The sequence below is a fragment of the Cladophialophora bantiana genome (assembly GCF_000835475.1).
Source record: "Cladophialophora bantiana CBS 173.52 unplaced genomic scaffold supercont1.4, whole genome shotgun sequence".
In the NCBI taxonomy this organism is placed as follows: Eukaryota; Fungi; Ascomycota; class Eurotiomycetes; order Chaetothyriales; family Herpotrichiellaceae; genus Cladophialophora; species Cladophialophora bantiana.
Window position 1 is genome coordinate 1,635,524 of NW_015971578.1, and position 17,319 is coordinate 1,652,842.

At 52.4% G+C, this 17,319-nt stretch overlaps 8 protein-coding genes across 8 annotated transcripts; 3 read left to right on the forward strand and 5 right to left on the reverse strand.

The window, feature by feature from the left end:
- Positions 1–33: 33 nt before the first annotated feature.
- Positions 34–2,628, forward strand: Z519_03364 (uncharacterized protein; the record flags this gene model as incomplete). The annotated part of the gene is made up of 1 exon (XM_016761114.1): positions 34–2,628. One exon carries the CDS (start codon positions 34–36, stop codon positions 2,626–2,628), a length of 2,595 nt encoding a protein of 864 aa, XP_016622964.1.
- Positions 2,629–2,737: 109 nt separating this feature from the next.
- Z519_03365 (shikimate-5-dehydrogenase) lies at positions 2,738–3,664 on the reverse strand (the record flags this gene model as incomplete). Its single annotated transcript, XM_016761115.1, has 1 exon — positions 2,738–3,664. The coding sequence occupies one exon, from the start codon at positions 3,662–3,664 to the stop codon at positions 2,738–2,740; it is 927 nt and encodes a 308-aa protein (XP_016622965.1).
- A 758-nt stretch (positions 3,665–4,422) lies between these two features.
- Z519_03366 (uncharacterized protein) lies at positions 4,423–6,098 on the forward strand (the record flags this gene model as incomplete). The annotated part of the gene is made up of 2 exons (XM_016761116.1): positions 4,423–5,756; positions 5,816–6,098. The coding sequence occupies 2 exons, from the start codon at positions 4,423–4,425 to the stop codon at positions 6,096–6,098; spliced, it is 1,617 nt and encodes a 538-aa protein (XP_016622966.1).
- A 695-nt stretch (positions 6,099–6,793) lies between these two features.
- Z519_03367 (uncharacterized protein) lies at positions 6,794–7,399 on the reverse strand (the record flags this gene model as incomplete). The annotated part of the gene is made up of 1 exon (XM_016761117.1): positions 6,794–7,399. The coding sequence occupies one exon, from the start codon at positions 7,397–7,399 to the stop codon at positions 6,794–6,796; it is 606 nt and encodes a 201-aa protein (XP_016622967.1).
- Positions 7,400–8,207: 808 nt separating this feature from the next.
- Z519_03368 (uncharacterized protein) lies at positions 8,208–9,245 on the forward strand (the record flags this gene model as incomplete). Its single annotated transcript, XM_016761118.1, has 1 exon — positions 8,208–9,245. One exon carries the CDS (start codon positions 8,208–8,210, stop codon positions 9,243–9,245), a length of 1,038 nt encoding a protein of 345 aa, XP_016622968.1.
- A 328-nt stretch (positions 9,246–9,573) lies between these two features.
- On the reverse strand, positions 9,574–10,698 carry Z519_03369 (uncharacterized protein; the record flags this gene model as incomplete). Its single annotated transcript, XM_016761119.1, has 1 exon — positions 9,574–10,698. One exon carries the CDS (start codon positions 10,696–10,698, stop codon positions 9,574–9,576), a length of 1,125 nt encoding a protein of 374 aa, XP_016622969.1.
- An 855-nt stretch (positions 10,699–11,553) lies between these two features.
- Z519_03370 (NADH-ubiquinone oxidoreductase 51 kDa subunit, mitochondrial) lies at positions 11,554–13,447 on the reverse strand (the record flags this gene model as incomplete). Its single annotated transcript, XM_016761120.1, has 3 exons — positions 11,554–11,723; positions 11,799–12,786; positions 12,845–13,447. 3 exons carry the CDS (start codon positions 13,445–13,447, stop codon positions 11,554–11,556), a joined length of 1,761 nt encoding a protein of 586 aa, XP_016622970.1.
- A 282-nt stretch (positions 13,448–13,729) lies between these two features.
- Positions 13,730–15,929, reverse strand: Z519_03371 (uncharacterized protein; the record flags this gene model as incomplete). The annotated part of the gene is made up of 2 exons (XM_016761121.1): positions 13,730–15,239; positions 15,295–15,929. The coding sequence occupies 2 exons, from the start codon at positions 15,927–15,929 to the stop codon at positions 13,730–13,732; spliced, it is 2,145 nt and encodes a 714-aa protein (XP_016622971.1).
- Between the last annotated feature and the right edge of the window lie 1,390 nt (positions 15,930–17,319).

A 17,319-nucleotide genomic window follows, 5' to 3' on the forward strand; every position in this document is an offset into this window, starting at 1 on the left:
CCCCTTGAAATTGACCAAGGATGAACGGTTACTATGGAAGCCCAGAGCAGAGCTGGTCAACTTGAAGAGAATGGATTCAACGAAGCTTCGCACCGCGAACAGTCTCGACCTCCAGCGTCTGGCACAGCCTCGCCACATCCAATGGCCAACCGATCTCCGTCAGCGCAGCACATGCTCGACGCTCTCCAGGACGAGTCTACCTCGCCAGGAACTCCGAATCGCTTTGTGAAGACACCGGCTCCAGATGCCTCGACGTCTGGACGGATCTTTCACCCCGAGGCTTCTCTTGTCCTGATTGGAATCAGGGCATCTGGAAAGCGATCCTTGGGTCTCATTGCAGCCACCGCTCTCGGCCGGCGATTTGTGACCGAGGACCATTATTTCCAGAGTATCAACGGCCTTTCGAGACAAGACTATCTCAAAGTCCACGGCAGTGAGCAATTCCATCAGCAAGACATTGAGACTTCCAAGCGAATGCTAGAGGATAATAAGTACCGATGCGTCATCGATTGCGGGCTCGGAAGCCTCACAAGTGGCCTCCAGGATTATTTGAGACGCTACAGCCAAACCAACCCTGTGGTGTTCGTGCTCAGGGATATGGACCAGATCAAAGCAATCCTCAACCTGGACGATCGGGCTGCAAAGCTCCTTGAGCATGGTAACTCAACCCATCGGAAGTGCTCGAATTTTGAGTTTTACAACCTAGAAGATGAATCTATGAACGGTTCTGCGGACCCCGACACGGCAGACCGCGCGTCGCCAAACTACTCTTTCAAACTCAGAAATGCTCAGGCCGATTTCTCGTCTTTTGTTCGATTTATCACCGGTTGTAGGTTGACTGATCCGGCCCTGCTATCTCCGTTCTCTTTGGATGGCCCTGTCGAACTACGTACCTATACTCACGCACTTCTCATGACGCTGTCAGACTTCGTCGTTGGACACGTGGACTTCGCAGCCCTGGAATCTGCTGGCGATGTCTTGGAGGTCTATGTTGACCGGTGGCAGTCGAGTACAACCAGGGTGTTGAGCAAGATGGTAGCAGCCGCCAGAAGAGCGCTGGGAATACCCATTCTCATATCAGCCAGTCGCAGACTATCTGAATCCATGACAATAGAGACGTACATAGCAGTTCTGTTGCAAGGCCTTCGACTCGGAGTACAGTACATCTCTGTTGATCTCGACCTGGATCCCAGCCAGATTGACCGTCTCAGAGCCATCAAGGGCCATACCAAGCTGATTGGCAACTATACCAACTACGTCTCCAAGGATAATGGCTGGAAGGGGACAGCATTGTGGAAGATGTACCAGAGAGCCCTTGATTTCAAGTTTGATATGGTTCGCCTGCTCAATGTTCCAACATCTCGCCAGGACAATGATGCGGCGATATGGTTCGCCGAACAATTGAAAGACCACCCCGGACCTCGACCTATTGCAACAATATACAATGTCGGATTTCTGGGTCGAACATCACAAGTCGTGAACCCTGTATTGACAACGGTTACTCACCCTAGCCTCCCCGTGGCCGAAGCAGGCCAAGAACATGTCTTCCGGCCTCTCTTATCCTCCAAGCAGATCATCAGTGCTCTTTTCGACAGTTACATCTTCGATCCTCTTCAATTCTACGTCGTCGGAGCCAATGTCTCATTATCCTTGTCGCCAGCAATGCACAATGCTGCATATAAGTTCCTCGGCTTAAAACACCACTACAGCACGAAAACCATCACCAGCTGGGCAGATATCGAAATGCTTGCTAAAGATGACACCCTAGGTGGTTTGAGTGTGGTGCAGCCTTACAAGGTCAAACTGATTTCTCACATGAATGCGCTCAGTGGGCACGCGAAAGCTATTGGAGCCCTCAACACGCTCATTCCCCTCCGGCAACAAGCTTCCGATCTTACCCCTTCGTTAGACGTACAAGCCCAGCTTAGGAATCGCGCAGGAAAAATCACCGGCTGGTTTGGTGAGAACACTGATTTCATAGGCATAATGAACTGCGTTAGCAGAAGTCTATCTCCACGCAACGCCATCCAACCGAAGACCACCAGCCTGGTGATCGGTGCTGGAGGCATGGCAAGAGCTGCGGTCTATGCTATGCTGCAGATAGGCTGCAAACACATTTTTGTATACAACAGGACGATCTCGAACACCAGAGCTCTAGCTCGCCACTTCAATGACTGGGCTCGGGCTCAGACAAGTGGAGTAGCATTAACGAGTCCGCACGAACCGGTGAAAGTTCTCGAACATACCACCGACCCTTGGCCCACGGATTTCGCGCCTCCGACTATTGTGGTGTCATGTGTTACCCATGAGCTCCTCCATGGGAATCTAGGGGCTGACTTCGAGATGCCAGAGCAATGGATGCAATCACTAAGCGGTGGTGTTGTCGTTGAAATGGCATATATGACTAAGGAGACGCCACTGATCAAGCAGATTAAGAGATTCCGAGAGTCAACGCAGAGACCATGGGTGTTGGTTAATGGCATCGAAGCCCTGATTGAGCAAGCTGTTGGTCAATTCGAGTCAATGACTGGAAGGAAAGCGCCAAAGCGTTGTATGGCAGACGCCGTCGACGCGACAATCCGGCAAAACACATCGTATCTGGTTGATAGAGAGGAATTCTTCGCGTGAACAGCACATTTCCCTGGCTTCTTCACGTTAGTGCCACCAATCATCAGTGGAAGCAACTTCACGCGAGTACAAGTTGCGGCAAATTTAGGACATTGCCGCTTGTTGCGTCTCAGTGTATATTGCTCATCTGTCTCTGCACCTCTTCTCGTGCCACATCACGCAGCCTGTCATCGATCTCAATGCCAGTCCACAGGCTCGCTTGGGCAAGTCCTTGACCTATCATGGCTTCAATACCACCGATTACCTGCCAGCCTGATTTCAGAGCAAGTCTGGATAATTCAGTATCAGGAGACGGGTGATAACACATTTCCAAGAAAGCACCCTTCTCGTCTCCATCCAAAAATATGGAGAGGATCTCCCTGACAGTTTTCTCTGCCTCCGTTACAGGAGTGAAGTTTGGGACTGCACTGACCACTGCTCCTGGTGACGGTAGTGTTCTGGCTTGGTCCGTCGCGGAGACGTATATCAGATTATCGCTGACTCCACGAACTCGACATTCCTGGAGCACAGCTTCCACTTCACTGGCATCGCGGTTGATGATGTATATGGGCGAACAGCCCATGAATTGCTGCAATGCATACACGGCGGCTCTGCAAGTGCCACCACCTCCCACGACAAGACCTGGCTTCTCTCGATAGGGAGAGCCTTCAACATTTGTGAGAAAGGCGTCCCGGATCCCCAAACAATCAGTATTCGTGCCGCAGTACAGCCTGGATCCGCTCGGGCCAGTCTTGAAAACAATCGTGTTCACAGCTCCAATCGCTTTCCCTTCGTCTGTGAGTTCATCGAGATAAGGGATGATGGCAACTTTAAACGGCATCGTCACGCCGCTTCCCATGCATTTTTCGTCACTCTTCAGATACGTCAAGAAACTCTCGAGGTCGGTCGTTTCGCAGAGAACTTGGCCCCATCTTTGTCCGATGGCCGAGTAGATGGCATGATGTAATGACGGCGATTTCGAATGGGCGATGGGATAGCCAACAAGATAGGCGACACGATCATAAGAGGAGGTATCTGGAGGAGAAAATCGTGCCATCGCTAGGTGTTGGCCGAAAAGGGCCGTATGACATGCGATGCTGATTCTCTTCAATTGTTGAGAACCCCTATCCCCGGAACACAGAAATTACCAGTCCATGAAACTGTCTGTTGGTGTCACTTTCCTTAAAGAAGCTGTGGAGATGAAGGCGCTGCTGCTGGCATGGGAGAAGTCCTCTCTCGCGTCGATGATACTGGAATATCCTTGTGCCTCCTACAAAACACCAAGACCGGCTTGCTGGCTTTGCAACCGGCCTGTGCACATCCGATGCGTTAGAACGCAAAAACCCGCCATGCTGACCAGCAACGTTCGGATCTTCCCCACAACCTATTACAGAAAGTCCTCTGGGCTGAAGCGAAGGCAAAATCTTTGCGGGATAAATTCTTTTCCGCCAGCTCGCCCCTCCATCGGAATGATCCCGTTCATGCATATTGGCTGCTCACCCGTACTCCACAACTAGTGGCTGATCCTTGCTGATGGAACTGGCAATCCCAGACGATGAGCAGAAGATGACAATCAATAACCCTGGATGCAGAGCCACCAACAGCTCGTAGAGAAAAATTCTTCCCCGGGGGGTCGTGTTTGGCAATCGAGAGGTTCCAACGGGATTCTAGACCATCAAAGCTCGCGCTCCCCCCACCCTCCGCTCTTTTGTATACTTATACTCCGCTCATTCTCTTGCTCCCACAGGCACCTCCATCCGCTACTTGAGATCGAATCTCCTTTGATTATTTGAATTGTCGGCCACATCAGTCAATATGGGTCTCCTACATTTGGTGGAAGACCGTCCCACTCCCAAGACCATCTACAACTGGAGGGTTTACTTCTCTGCGGCGGTAGCTGCCTCTGCCGCCATGATGATCGGGTACGATTCCGCGTTCATCGGCGGCTCTATTGCTTTGAAGTCGTTCAAAGACGAATTCCACTTTGGCGATCTCTCCAAGTCGGCAGTCAACCTCCTTTCGGCCAACATTGTTTCTTGCTATCAAGCAGGTGCCTTTTTTGGCGCCTTCTTCGCCTATCCCGCTGGTCACTTCCTTGGACGAAGGACCGGACTGCTCATCTGCGCTGCAGTCTTCGTTCTCGGTGCCGGGATGATGCTAGGAGCCAATGGAGCCCGTGGGTTGGGCCTCATATATGGAGGCCGCGTGCTCGCCGGGATGGGCGTTGGAGGGGCGTCAAACCTCTCGCCGATCTATTGCTCGGAGGTCGCCCCCCCTGCCATCCGTGGCCGGCTGGTTGGATTATATGAGATGGCATGGCAGATTGGAGGATTGGTCGGATTCTGGATTAACTACGGCGTCTCAGAGACCATGGCACCTTCCCATGAGCAATGGATCATTCCGTTTGCCGTACAACTTATCCCCGCTGGTCTCCTGTTCTTGGGCGCATGGGTCATTAAAGAATCGCCCAGATGGCTCTTCTCCCGCGGACGCCGTGAAGAAGGAATCAAGAACTTATGCTGGCTACGAAAGCTTCCGGCCGATCACATCTATATGCAAGAAGAAATTTTCGCTATCGACAACGCTATCGAGCACCAACGCTCTACTGTCGGTTTGGGCTTCTGGCAGCCATTCCGAGCCGTCCTCACAGACCGCAAGGTCACTTATCGCTTCCTGCTTGGTGGTTCCCTCTTCCTGTGGCAGAACGGTTCGGGAATCAACGCGATCAATTATTATTCTCCCACGATATTTGCGTCGATTGGGATTACCGGGACCAACACCTCTCTCCTGACTACTGGCATCTTCGGCGTCATCAAGACAGTCGTTACTCTGTTTTGGCTCTTCTTGCTGATTGACAAATTGGGCCGCCGCGCCCTTCTCATGTACGGCGGCGTCGCGGGCTCTCTCTGCATGTGGTATATCGCAGGTTACATCGCGGTTGCAAAACCTGCAGACCATCCAAGCGACACGCTCTCGTCGGGTGGCATTTCAGCTATGGCATTCTTCTATTTATGGACCATTGTGTATTCGCCGTCGTGGAATGGGGTCCCGTGGGTGTTGAACTCGGAGATGTTCGATCAGAATGTGCGAACGCTCGCTCAAGCCTTTGCCGCTGCAAACAATTGGTTCTGGAACTTCATCATTGCTCGGTAAGTTCTCATCACTCAAGTCGTCGCAAAGGGAAACCGGCTAACTTTCCGTGATAAAGCTTCACCCCCCAAATGTTCGCCTCGATGTCCTACGGCGTGTACATGTTCTTCGCCTCTCTCATGCTCTTCGCCGCAGTCTACGTCTTCTTCCTAGTTCCGGAAACAAAGGGCATTCCGCTCGAGGCCATGGATCGGCTCTTCAGCACAGAATACCCCGCGAGACGCGCACACAAGATTGTCCTCGGCCAGATTCGCATGGAGGATCAGGAGTTCAGACGGCAGAGTATTGGTGGTGACAAAGAGTCTGTGGAAGAACGCGAGGTCGCTGTCGAGAAGGTGTAAAATGGAAATGACGCAGATGTTCTGTCACTCCTAGAACAGAGCCGGAAAAGGAGACTGGTTCTAGGGATGGTGTAACCCGTTCCAAAGCTTGCGGTAAATGAATTTGTGGGTGAAAGCCTACCTGTGCATATCCTCTATTGTTTGAGATAGAAAGATTTGTCTTTTCTCATTTCTTTATTTTTTTTTTTTTTTGGTCCAGAACAGATGAGCACGCAACTAACAGATTGGGGCCGCAATACGACCGACGTAAGGAAAACGGGGATATGTACCTCGATTCGCCTGGCGATATCCCTAGATGTACCATGTCGATATGGATGCACAGTGCTCTCGTCCAAGGTATTGTAAGCTGTTTTTGCGCTATCAGAAAGACATGTCTAACCTCTTCATGAGTTGCTCCCTCTCCATGTATATCGGTAGACCGTAGCCGGCCTCGCCCACCTCTGTCGACACTCCACAAGTTCAACCCTCCCGATCTCTAACGTTCCCCGTCCCCCTGGTTTTTCTTTAGGCAGATCCTCAATCATCATTATAGTAACCATGGTACAAAGTTTTCCTCGCGACCTGAATAGAATCTCTATATAGTTCTTCCCCTTCCTTGGGGTCCTCATCCTCATTCTCATCCCAATTCTTATCATCATCATCTCATTCCCATCGCATCCTCATCCTTATCCTCATTCTAACCCCCGTCTTAGTCCTCATCCCAATCTTCTCTTATTCTCCTCCTCGTCCTCCTTATCCCACCGCTGCGCCCAAAACTCCAAGGCCGCCTGGTACCCGTACGCGCCGAGCCCCATGACGACGCCGACGGCCTTGTCCGAGAAGTACGAGTGGCTGCGCCAGGGCTCGCGGGCGTGGATGTTGGAGATGTGCACTTCCACAAAGGGCAGCGACGTCGCGAGTAGGGCGTCCCGGATCGCGACGCTGGTGTGCGTGAAGGCTGCGGGGTTGATGACTACGCCTGTCCTGGGAGGCGTCGTCCAATCCTCGGGCGAGCTCGTGCTTGCATCCTTGTTGTTGGCGGTCTCATTTATGGCGGTTGCAGACAGTGATGATTGTGCCTGTGGCGGCGGGATGAAATGAGACTGGATAAAATCGACAATCATACCCTCGTGGTTCGACTGGAAGGGAACCACCTCGATGTCGCGCTCCTTGCCCCGCGAGACGGCCGCGGAGACGACATCGGCCAGCGTCGTTGAGCCGTAGATCTGCGGCTCCCGCGTGCCCAGGAGGTTGAGGTTGGGTCCGTTGATCAGAAGGAGTTTCCTCCTCGGCCGTGGAGGGGAGGAAGAGGGGCCAGACATGATTACTTGGGGAGTGCGACGTAATTTGTTGGGATTCGAGATGTATTGCTTTCTAGTTAACGAGATAAAAGATGGGTGATATGTGTAATATCTCGACTCTGCTTTTGGACGAGGGACTTGCGAAAGACCTCGTCGCTCGATGATGACGAGGAAGTTGGGACTCAGTTCAGTTCAGTTCAGTTCAGTTCGCAAAACCGTGAGAAGGATGGAGGCAGGTATCAATCTCTCAGGCCGGGCGTTTTGACCATGTCTCTATCGCTCTCAAGGATCTCGTGAAGGAGGTTCACCCGAAGAAACGAAGAAGAGCAAGAGAGTCGGAGTCCTCATTCAAGATGGCACGACAGAACCACATTCTTCATAGCATGTATGGACGTATCTACGAGCAGTAGTGGTCGAGCACATACGCATGTGAAGAGGAAGCTTTGTCCTTTCCATGTATGTGTTCACGAATGGGCGAAGAAGAACCCGTAGTCCGGTGCGTTACATTGCGAGAAAGTGGGAACGGAAGCGGAAGCGGAAGAGGGTTGAACAGCCCGTCTCACAGCGGCGGCAGAGAACTCGTCCGCGAGAGAGAGAGAGAGAGAGTTGAAGGAAGAGGGGCAAGGGAAAGAGGATCCGATGATGATGGTCATGATGATGATCATCGTAAGGGGGTGTCGGGAATTGAAAACCGTGAATAACCGACTTTTCGTCGCTGGACTCCGTCGGCCATGTAGACGGGTACTTGTTCGTAAAGTCCCGTGTTCTAGTACACAGACACAAAGGTGAGAATCGTAAGTTTCGTCAGTCATCACGCTTCCGAGCAAACATGCCCGAAGACACAAGCGAGTACACCCTCTCGGACGAGGAACTGGCCGAGACTTACGCCTTTGCCATCCAGCTGGGCAAAGACGCGGGACGCATCCTCCTGGATAGTCTGCACAAAAGACGGCGGGATGAGAACGAGGACGGGCCGGGAGAAGAACTGCTGGTCATCCAGGAAAAGCTCAACGCCGTCGACATTGTGACTGAGACAGACACTCGCGTCGAGGAATTTATCCACTCGTCCATAGCGCGCAAGTACCCGGCGCATGCCTTTGTCGGTGAGGAGATGTACTCCCAGGGCTCGTCCAAGGAATACCTCGTAACGGACAAGCCGACGTGGGTGGTCGACCCGCTGGACGGCACCGTCAACTTCACGCACGGCTTCGTCATGTTTTGCGTGAGCATCGCCCTAGTCGTCAAGCAGGTTCCCCTGGTGGGCGTCGTGTACGCGCCTCTCCTAAACCAGCTGTTCTCTGCGTGTCGCGGGCGCGGCGCCTGGCTGAACGAGACGACCAGACTGCCTCTTCTGGGGCGCCGAGGCGTCGGGCCGATCCCCAAGACCGCGCCATCGAAATGTATCTTTGCGTTTGAATGGGGCAAGGATCGCAGGGACACGCCCCAGGGAAACATGCACCGCAAGGTCGACAGCTTCGTCAGCATGGCTGCCGAAGTCGGCGGCCGGGACGGCAAAGGCGGCATGGTTCACGGCATGAGGAGCCTGGGCAGCGCGACGATGGATCTCGCGTACACAGCCATGGGCAGCTTTGACATCTGGTGGGAGGGCGGGTGCTGGGAGTGGGACGTCGCAGCGGGGATTTGTCTATTGAGAGAGGCCGGGGGACTGGTCACCACGGCGAATCCGCCAGATGATTACGAGGGGGCGAAGATCGAGGATGCAAAGCTGGGCGGGAGGCTGTATCTTGCCATTCGGCCTGCCAGTGATAGTCCCGAGGGCGAGACGGCGAGGCAAGGGCAGGAGAGATGTGTCAGGGAAGTATGGAGGAGGGTAAGGAGGTTGGACTATTCTAGGCCTGGCGTTTGATTGGAAACCTTGTCCCCGATGCGTCGCTCTAGAGGAAAGCATGTATATCATATATATCTCTATATCGCAGAAGGGGTATCTGAAAGAGATGCAACGGCCTTGGGATGCTGTTGCCTCAGGCCGAATGTCCTCCTCCGTGCAAAAGTTCACATTGCCAGCTCGTATCTGTGCATCGCAAATGATGCAGGACAAAGAACCATCCACCTCTTGAAAGGATATTTTGTTAAGGCCGGGGACTTGAACATGGAGAATCACCAGAAACAATCGAATGCGAGTCGGTGACACTAGAGAAGCTGATGCTGAGAAGCATGGTCAGTGTCGGAAGTATTTAAGGCCACGGGAATCCCACATACCGACGATCACCCAGAAATTCCGAGTCTATACCAGCTTGTTGTTTGCTCCAGCCCATATACTCTGCCAATTTCTTCCATGCCACAGCTGCCCTTTTGGCGTGCTGCTCGGCCACCTCACCGCCAGGCCGATTCGCCGTCCGAGAGAACAGCTCAAACGAGACGTGTCCTGTATAGCCGGCGTCGCACACAGCCTGTAAAATGTCTAAAGCGGGGAGGTATCCCCCTCCCTCAAAGGGAAATAGTCGGGCATTTCGTGACCAGGACATCCGCACCGGTTGCTCAGGATCGTACCACTCATGCCCAGGCCCCAACGGAACGTCGAGCCTTTCGCCATCGCACACCTCGACATAAAACACCTTCTCCAACGCCAACGGAAGCTCGCTCCGTAACTTCGAAATTGCCTTCTGGGTGTCTTCACAGGCCGTGCGAGTCAAGCCCGATAGTGAAGCGGGATCGGCAAAGATTCGACCCGCAAGATTGAACGCGTCGATACAAGTTCCGAAATTTGGTCTGTCGACTTCCAGTACAATTGACCATGCAGCATCCCATGTATCGACATGCGTTCCCCAAGCCAGGGCTTCGTATGCGAAACGGGTGGGAGGATCGTTTTGAAGACCGATCTCTGCAGCTTGTCTGAGGTCCGCCACGATTCTTCCCCGGTTGCCTGAACATTGTGATGCAGGAAGGAAGCTGGATGGGATCTGGATCAGGTCTGTGCTTAGTCGCCGAGCAAGCTTGATCCAAAATTGCAGCTCCTGGATAGCTTCCCCGTGGAACGCCGAGTCCAGCCGACCTTCGTAGTGCATGAACGGTTGGAGACATATGATTTGCACTCTGCGACGGATACAGAGGTCGTGGATATACTCGGCCGCCGCAAGTTGGCTTTCTTGCAGTTCGGTGGAATCGGCAAAGGAGGTACCCGGTGGCAGCGCCGGATGTGAAGCCGGCAAGGCCTTTGCGACAGCCTCGAGGTCCTCGAAGAAGAGTTCAATGGCCTCGAATCCGTACTTCTGGCACAGCTCGAGCTTATGGTCCAGGCTGTGGTACCGGGCTCGGCCTAGAGATTGGGAGGCGATCGTAGGAATAAATCGCGAACCCATGGCCGCCTTGAATCAGCTGTGAGAAGATGTGAGGCTCCTTGCTATCGTCGCTAAATCAGAGGAGATATGGTCCCGTTAACAGACATCAAAAGGATCTATGGCTGATTGAACAGTAGAGTCGCAGCCACCAAAACATTTAAAGACAACTCTAAGAGGATCAAATGGCATCGCTCCAATGACCAAGATCCAATTGGTCCTTTCACCTACCTTAGATACAAACCCTGGAGTCTGTTAGAAGAAGCCGTCGGCTGGGATTTGGACAAGCATTCGAATACGGTTCATCCGCTTGCAGGGATCATATCAATGGACGGATGACATCGAGGGCGAGAAATCGGTCCTAGGACCAACAAAAATCCCATGAGAGGTTGGCCGCCCGGAGCCCAAGGATGCATTGCCGGGCGGAAAAGATCTTTTCCGCCCTCGTCGTTGTCAATCGGGCCGAATGACCGACTCCGTACCAGGAGGAAGAGACGCAACGTAACGTTCCGAATTAGCTTGCAAAGGAAGTAGGGGACAGCACGGGGCCTTCGTCAGATTTGCCCTCAGGAGGCTGCGCAGAGAGAGGGAGTATGAGAGGGAGCATAGGAGAGAGATGCGAGCTTGGCCCAGGACTTCATCACGGGCAGCAATCAGGAGGAAGACGAAGAGGAACAGTTGGGAATGAAATATATATACAATTTTATTGCACGTCTTCTCTCTCAGGCGCGACCGCAGGAAACGCCCACACGCTCGAGCCACGCAGCCTTGTGCTGCTCCGATATCAAACCTTCTGATATCAGTATCGGAAACTCGACCTAGTAAACTTCATGCAAGATTTCACCTAGCAATCACCTCTCCCCAAAGTCCCTTCATAATTTACTGCCCGGGCGCGATGAGCAGCCCTTTCTTCGCAGAGTCAGGCTCCCAGCCACCAGCCAAAGACTCTCCACCCGCGGTCTTTGAGTATTCCTTGATGCGTGCCTCGAGCTGGGGTCTGAAGTGGCGGATAAGACCTTGAATAGGCCATGCGAAAGCTTCGCCCAGGGCTGGAACAGAGTAATTAGTGTCCGTGTTCATGCTGAACCGGCAGCAGGACTAGGTTGAGGACACAAAAGACTTACCGCAAATACTGTGCCCCTCAACTTGCTTGGTGAGTTCTTGCATCATATCAATCTCTCTCGCTCTTGCCTGACCCTTTTCAAATCTCTCCATGATCTTCGCTGTCCATGCACTTCCTTCTCGACAAGGCGTGCACTGCCCACAACTCTCATGTTTGTAGAAAGCGCTCAATCTGGCAATCATCCTTACCACATCGGCAGACTTATCCATTACGATCACAGCCGCGGTGCCCAAGCCAGATTGACTATCCTTCAATGCATCAAAGTCCATCAATTGGTCGTCGCAGACATGCTTGGGCAGAATGGGTGTCGACGACCCACCAGGAATGATGGCTTGCAAGTTATCCCAACCGCCGCGGACACCGCCACAGTGTTTCTCAATCAATTCCCGGAGAGGAATGGACATTTCTTCTTCGACGGTACATGGGTTGTTGACGTGTCCAGATATACAGAACAGTTTTGTGCCCTGGTTGCGCTCGCGGCCGAAGCTGGCGAACCATTTGGCGCCCCGTCGAACGATGGTGGGGCACACTGCCACTGTTTCGACATTAGTGACGGTCGAGGGGCACCCGAAAAGGCCAACTGCAGCAGGGAAAGGAGGCTTGAGACGAGGCTTTCCAGCTTTTCCTTCGAGTGATTCGATCAGTGAGGTCTCTTCTCCGCAGACATATGCACCCATGCCTCGGTGCAGGTACACGTCAAAGTCATATCCTGAGCCGCAGGCATTCTTGCCGATCAACCCTTCTTTATACGCTTCTTGAATGGCACGCTGGAGAACAGTGGCTTCGTGGTAGAATTCGCCGCGGATGTAGATGTAGGCTGCGGTGGCGTTCATGGCACGACCAACGACCAAGCATCCCTCGACGAGTTTGTGCGGATCCTTGCGCATGATCTCTCGATCTTTGCAGGTTCCCGGCTCGCCTTCGTCGGCGTTAACGACCAGGTAGCGCGGTTTCTTGTCGTTTTCCCAGCCTTTGAAGTTCATGAATGACTATCATCCCCGGGTTAGCACCCCGTCGCTCCTCTTGGTCTGTGCGAAGAAAACGTACAAATTTCAACCCGCTCGGAAATCCCGCTCCGCCTCTTCCTCTTAAACCTGAAGCCTTAATCTCGTTGATCAACCAGTCATGGCCCTTCAGCAGGATCTCCTTAGTCTTGTACCAGTCGCCATATTTCATTGCGCTCTTGAGATCTGTGCCATGGTGACCGTAGAGGTTTTGAAATATCCGATCCTGGTCCTTCAGGCCGCCATAGCGTCTCTGTTGAGGTTGTCCGTCTTGGACGGTGGCGTAGGATCGGCGGGATTGGAAGGTGGAGGAGCTGGTGGCGGCGATTGAGGAGTTGGCTGACCGTGAAGCTGTGTTGGAGGCCGCGCGGGCCACGTTTCTCGCGGCAGACGACCGAACGATCATTTTCAGGGAGATATGAGGACGTGGAAACACTCGAACGAGTGTGTGGTGGGAGGGAGGAGGTGGTGGAAAGGACGTCGTGACGAGGAGAGAGTAGAGGCGAGGCGAAGCGTCAACGACGAAATCAATGTCGAGGTCTTCGATATTGAGCTCCTCTGATTGGCCGGGAGCTTTGGGTACATAGTCTTGCTCGTTATAGATGCCTTGTGCACGGCAATACTTCGGCTTTCCGGAATTTGCCATCTACCGAGCTACCTCGCTACTATTAAATAACTGGCAAAGTAAGCATTGTCAGTATCAAGACTATTACTGCGTATCTACTCCAGAAATCGCTGATGAATGCCTACGTCCCTGGTGCAAAGCTTCGTTCGTACAAACTGCCAAAGTTCCAACAAAATAACAATCCCGAGTCATGCGAGGAACGCCCGAGTCATCCCAGAAAAATAGTCGAGTGCTTTTTGGAAAACCCGAGACCCCTTCAGAATCCAGGACAGGAGAAGCCCATTGACGCTTGGGCAGGGGTCCCTAGTACCGCTGCCAATAAATCAACAGAGAACTGCCATCTCTTGGTCCACTGGAATCTCCCTCTGTAAGATACGCAGGAACAGTCACCTTCTCTTCCTCCATGACATTCCATCCCCAGCATATCCTCTCTGGTCTCAGCCATCGTTTGACATTCGACTCCACTGCCATCATCGGAGACAGAGCAGCGCGAGCAGCAAGTAGGTCCATCAGTTCAGCTGGGGGTTCTTCTCCGGGTGTCCAAGGCCCAGGAGGCGGGACATATGCCCATGACTCGTTATCCGGTGGATACCATTTAACTAGCTGTTTGACCCATTCAGTGACTCTGTGTGGGAGTTTGACACCGTGGGCGTATTCGCTGTACAGCGCCGAGAGAGTGACCGCAAGACGACTTTTGATGAAATTTGCTGATCTGGATACTTCGGTCGGCCCATTACCATGCGCATTGCTATGTAGCTGTTGGCTCAAATTGGCTAAGCATTTTCGCGCACAATCAGGATCGGGAATCATCTCAATCAAGCCATCCAGACTGAGGAGTTCAAGTGGTCGAGTCAGTCGAACGTGCTTTTCGTTCAGAAGCTTCAAATTCTCCAGAGCAGAAGACGAAACTTGGTCCTGCATGCCAGTCAACATTTGCTCGGCATCCCCCGCCCCACTAATAGCAGATTTCAGCACAAAATTGCACAGGGCGACTGCTGTTTCGACGATCTCCAGCTGACTGTCTCGGTAGACCTGGGCATTGCATTGTTTCGAGTTGGCGGGTTCCAGACCAGGAATAGTGTGACGGGGGTCTGTGTTTCTCAGCCTTTCCGCGCGCGCAATACATTCTCTCAGGAGTTGGCTCAGGGTCGCCAATACAATCCGACGGTCATCAAAATGGGGCTTATCGGTCAGACAGTAGCTCATCAGCGACTGATTCCTCATCACCATGCTCTGAGTTTCGCGGTCGTTAGCGCACAAGATTGAGATGCTGTCCAACAAGTCGAATGAGAAGAGGGACAACTCTAGTGCTAGCGCTGACGTCGACTTGGGATGTTTGTGGTTGAAAATGAAACATCTCTTTTCGGTGTCTGATCTGACGTCCTGTTTCCATGTTCGCAGGCCCACGTCCAAAAGCGACCCAGGCGGCGCTTTGATGCTGACAGCAAGATGGTCGAACGGGTTGTTTTGAATGGTGAAGCCGTATGCTAGAAGAAGAGCCTCGTTATCCCGGGGACCGTAGTTGTTGCAAAGCTCCTGACCCGACTCATAAGTCTCGAGGATCTGTAGACCGACAAAATGATAATGGGCTTGCCATTCGACCTGGGCTGCCGGCCTATGATTAAGGAGATCAAGAAGTGGAAGTAGAACTGCGAAGCGGTCACCAAAGAGCTTGACGAGGTCGTGAGGCTGTTGTCGGTGTTGGGTGGTCGCGCCGTGGATTGTCGCAAGATCAGCTGGAAGAGTTGCATCAAGAACCTGTGAGGTGAAAGAGCGGCTGCCAAAAATGGTAGCTGCCCAACGAAAGCGAGGCCTGAATCTTGCGTAAGTGGTGCTGGCCCAGAAAGAAGTGGTTCGTGCTGCCGTACCATGTGTAGGATCCGTTCAGCGCACTGGCCCAACCCAGTTTCCTCAACAAGGCCGAGCCTCGCAAGTACATATCTCTCCATTTAGCATCTTGCGTGGAGACCCCGCCTTTGAGATTGGTTCCCTCTAGCCACATGACATCCGCTTCCTCCTCAAAATGCAACGCTGTGATGTCTTCCACTGTAGGCAACGTCGCAATGTAGGGAGCCCACCATGACTTCTCTCCAAGGATCAGTTGCTCCATCAAGAAGAATGCTTGCAAAGACTCGGGCGTCCCCGACTGATTGCGCAGGAAAGGCATTGGAAAGCGCGTGCCATGATTTGAGAACGGGGCAACGTCGAAAGCGTTGAGCACTGATAATGTCACTGGCATTGGGCAACTGGCAACACGGGTTCCACTCACGAGAGATTGACCATCGGCGACTACAGCATGGTAGCCGTTGCGCGAGCTGAAGGCAATCCGAGCGTGTGGGTGCAGGTATCCACCATTTTCGAGGACCCAATCAACGAGGTGACGATGGTTGTGGAAGACGTCTGCTGCAGCGGTATCTTTTGCGTTCATGCGCAATACAGGCGTAGAGCTTTTGGGCTTCTTGTCGATGTCATCTTGATTCAATACAGTCTCATCGGGCTCCATGATGCATACAATCTGCTGTGTGTTGTCAACGAAAAGAACATAAAACGATACTGCACTGTGAAGCTTAACGATCAAGAAAAAGTCTTGAACAGTGTGTAAGAGAAATAGGAAAAAACTCTCCAACCACCGTCTATTTATGCCAAAGGAGGCGGCGAAGAAAAAGTGACGAGTGTGTGTGAGACAGCATTAGATAGAGGAAGAGGTGGTATATGGTAACCGGTTTGTTGTGATGAATGGCGCTGAAACAGAAGTGAAAGAAAGTGCGGACCAAGAAAGGGTTGTGTGGTTGTTGTTTTTTCTGTGGTGGCTATTATTGCTGTGGCAGCGGTGGAACATGTGCGTCTATTCGCCATCAGCTCGTGAACCGCTTTGTCGATGCGATGCCACGCAGTGACAGAGATTCTCTCATATTCGCTGTTGACGGGGAAGTTGAAATTGAAGTGGATAGATGTCGGTATGAAGTCTTCTTTTTTATTGTAAAGTACCTATGTATACTTGATGAGGAATGGTGCGTTTTGGCAGTGCTGTTTACGGGAAGAAAGTACATAGAGAGGAGGGGAGCTGCTTTAACCGGAGCTTTAACGGAACTTTAGTTAAGCAGCCTCGTGCTGAGGGGGCTCGGCGGGGGGAACCGTTACTGGGTAGTGTGTACAATCTAGGTGGCTGGTGAAGCCTCTACAGGTAAACCTCTTTAACTAACCCTAATGGCAATCGGCTGCACTTGCCTGTAAGTACTACGCTTAGCGGGGCCACTACTTGTTACAGTGTAAATAAAACAACATGACACGATCTGTCTTCAGCCTTGTGCCTAGAAATTCCATAGAGTTTTGGATATACTGCCCTTGTTCTTCGTACAATTGGCGTTACAGCATCAAGAATCGCAAGTTCTTCGCTGATCTTGATACAGCATGGTCCTACACAAATTCTTCTTATGTCAACACCTCGGTAAGCCCTTTGAACGGCGCATGAGATTCGACTCACATCTCGGATTTCAATCGGCAACATTGCGTCAAGGGAGGGGCGGTGTGGTTATGTTCTGGTTGAGTCGACCGGTGTTTGATAAAAAGCCCAAAGCTTCCTTCCCGGTACATAGTCGAAACCGAAACCGCCTCGCCTCTTTCCCCCTTCTTCTAGAGAGCTTCGGAGTATCTTATTCTACTATGCGCCGCGAGCGACCAACTAAAGCAGCAAAGGGCAATTCTCGGGCATCTCCACCGAAGACTAATACAAGTAACATGGCCAACATGGCTTCTCCAATTCATCCATATAAGGTATTAACCATTTCACGTCGCCACCCGTGAGCCCCCCCCCCAAAGTTCGGCAGATCCAACGAGCGGACAACTCCTTGGAATACCTTTCGTCTCCGCCCTCGTATCAACCGGAGAGATGA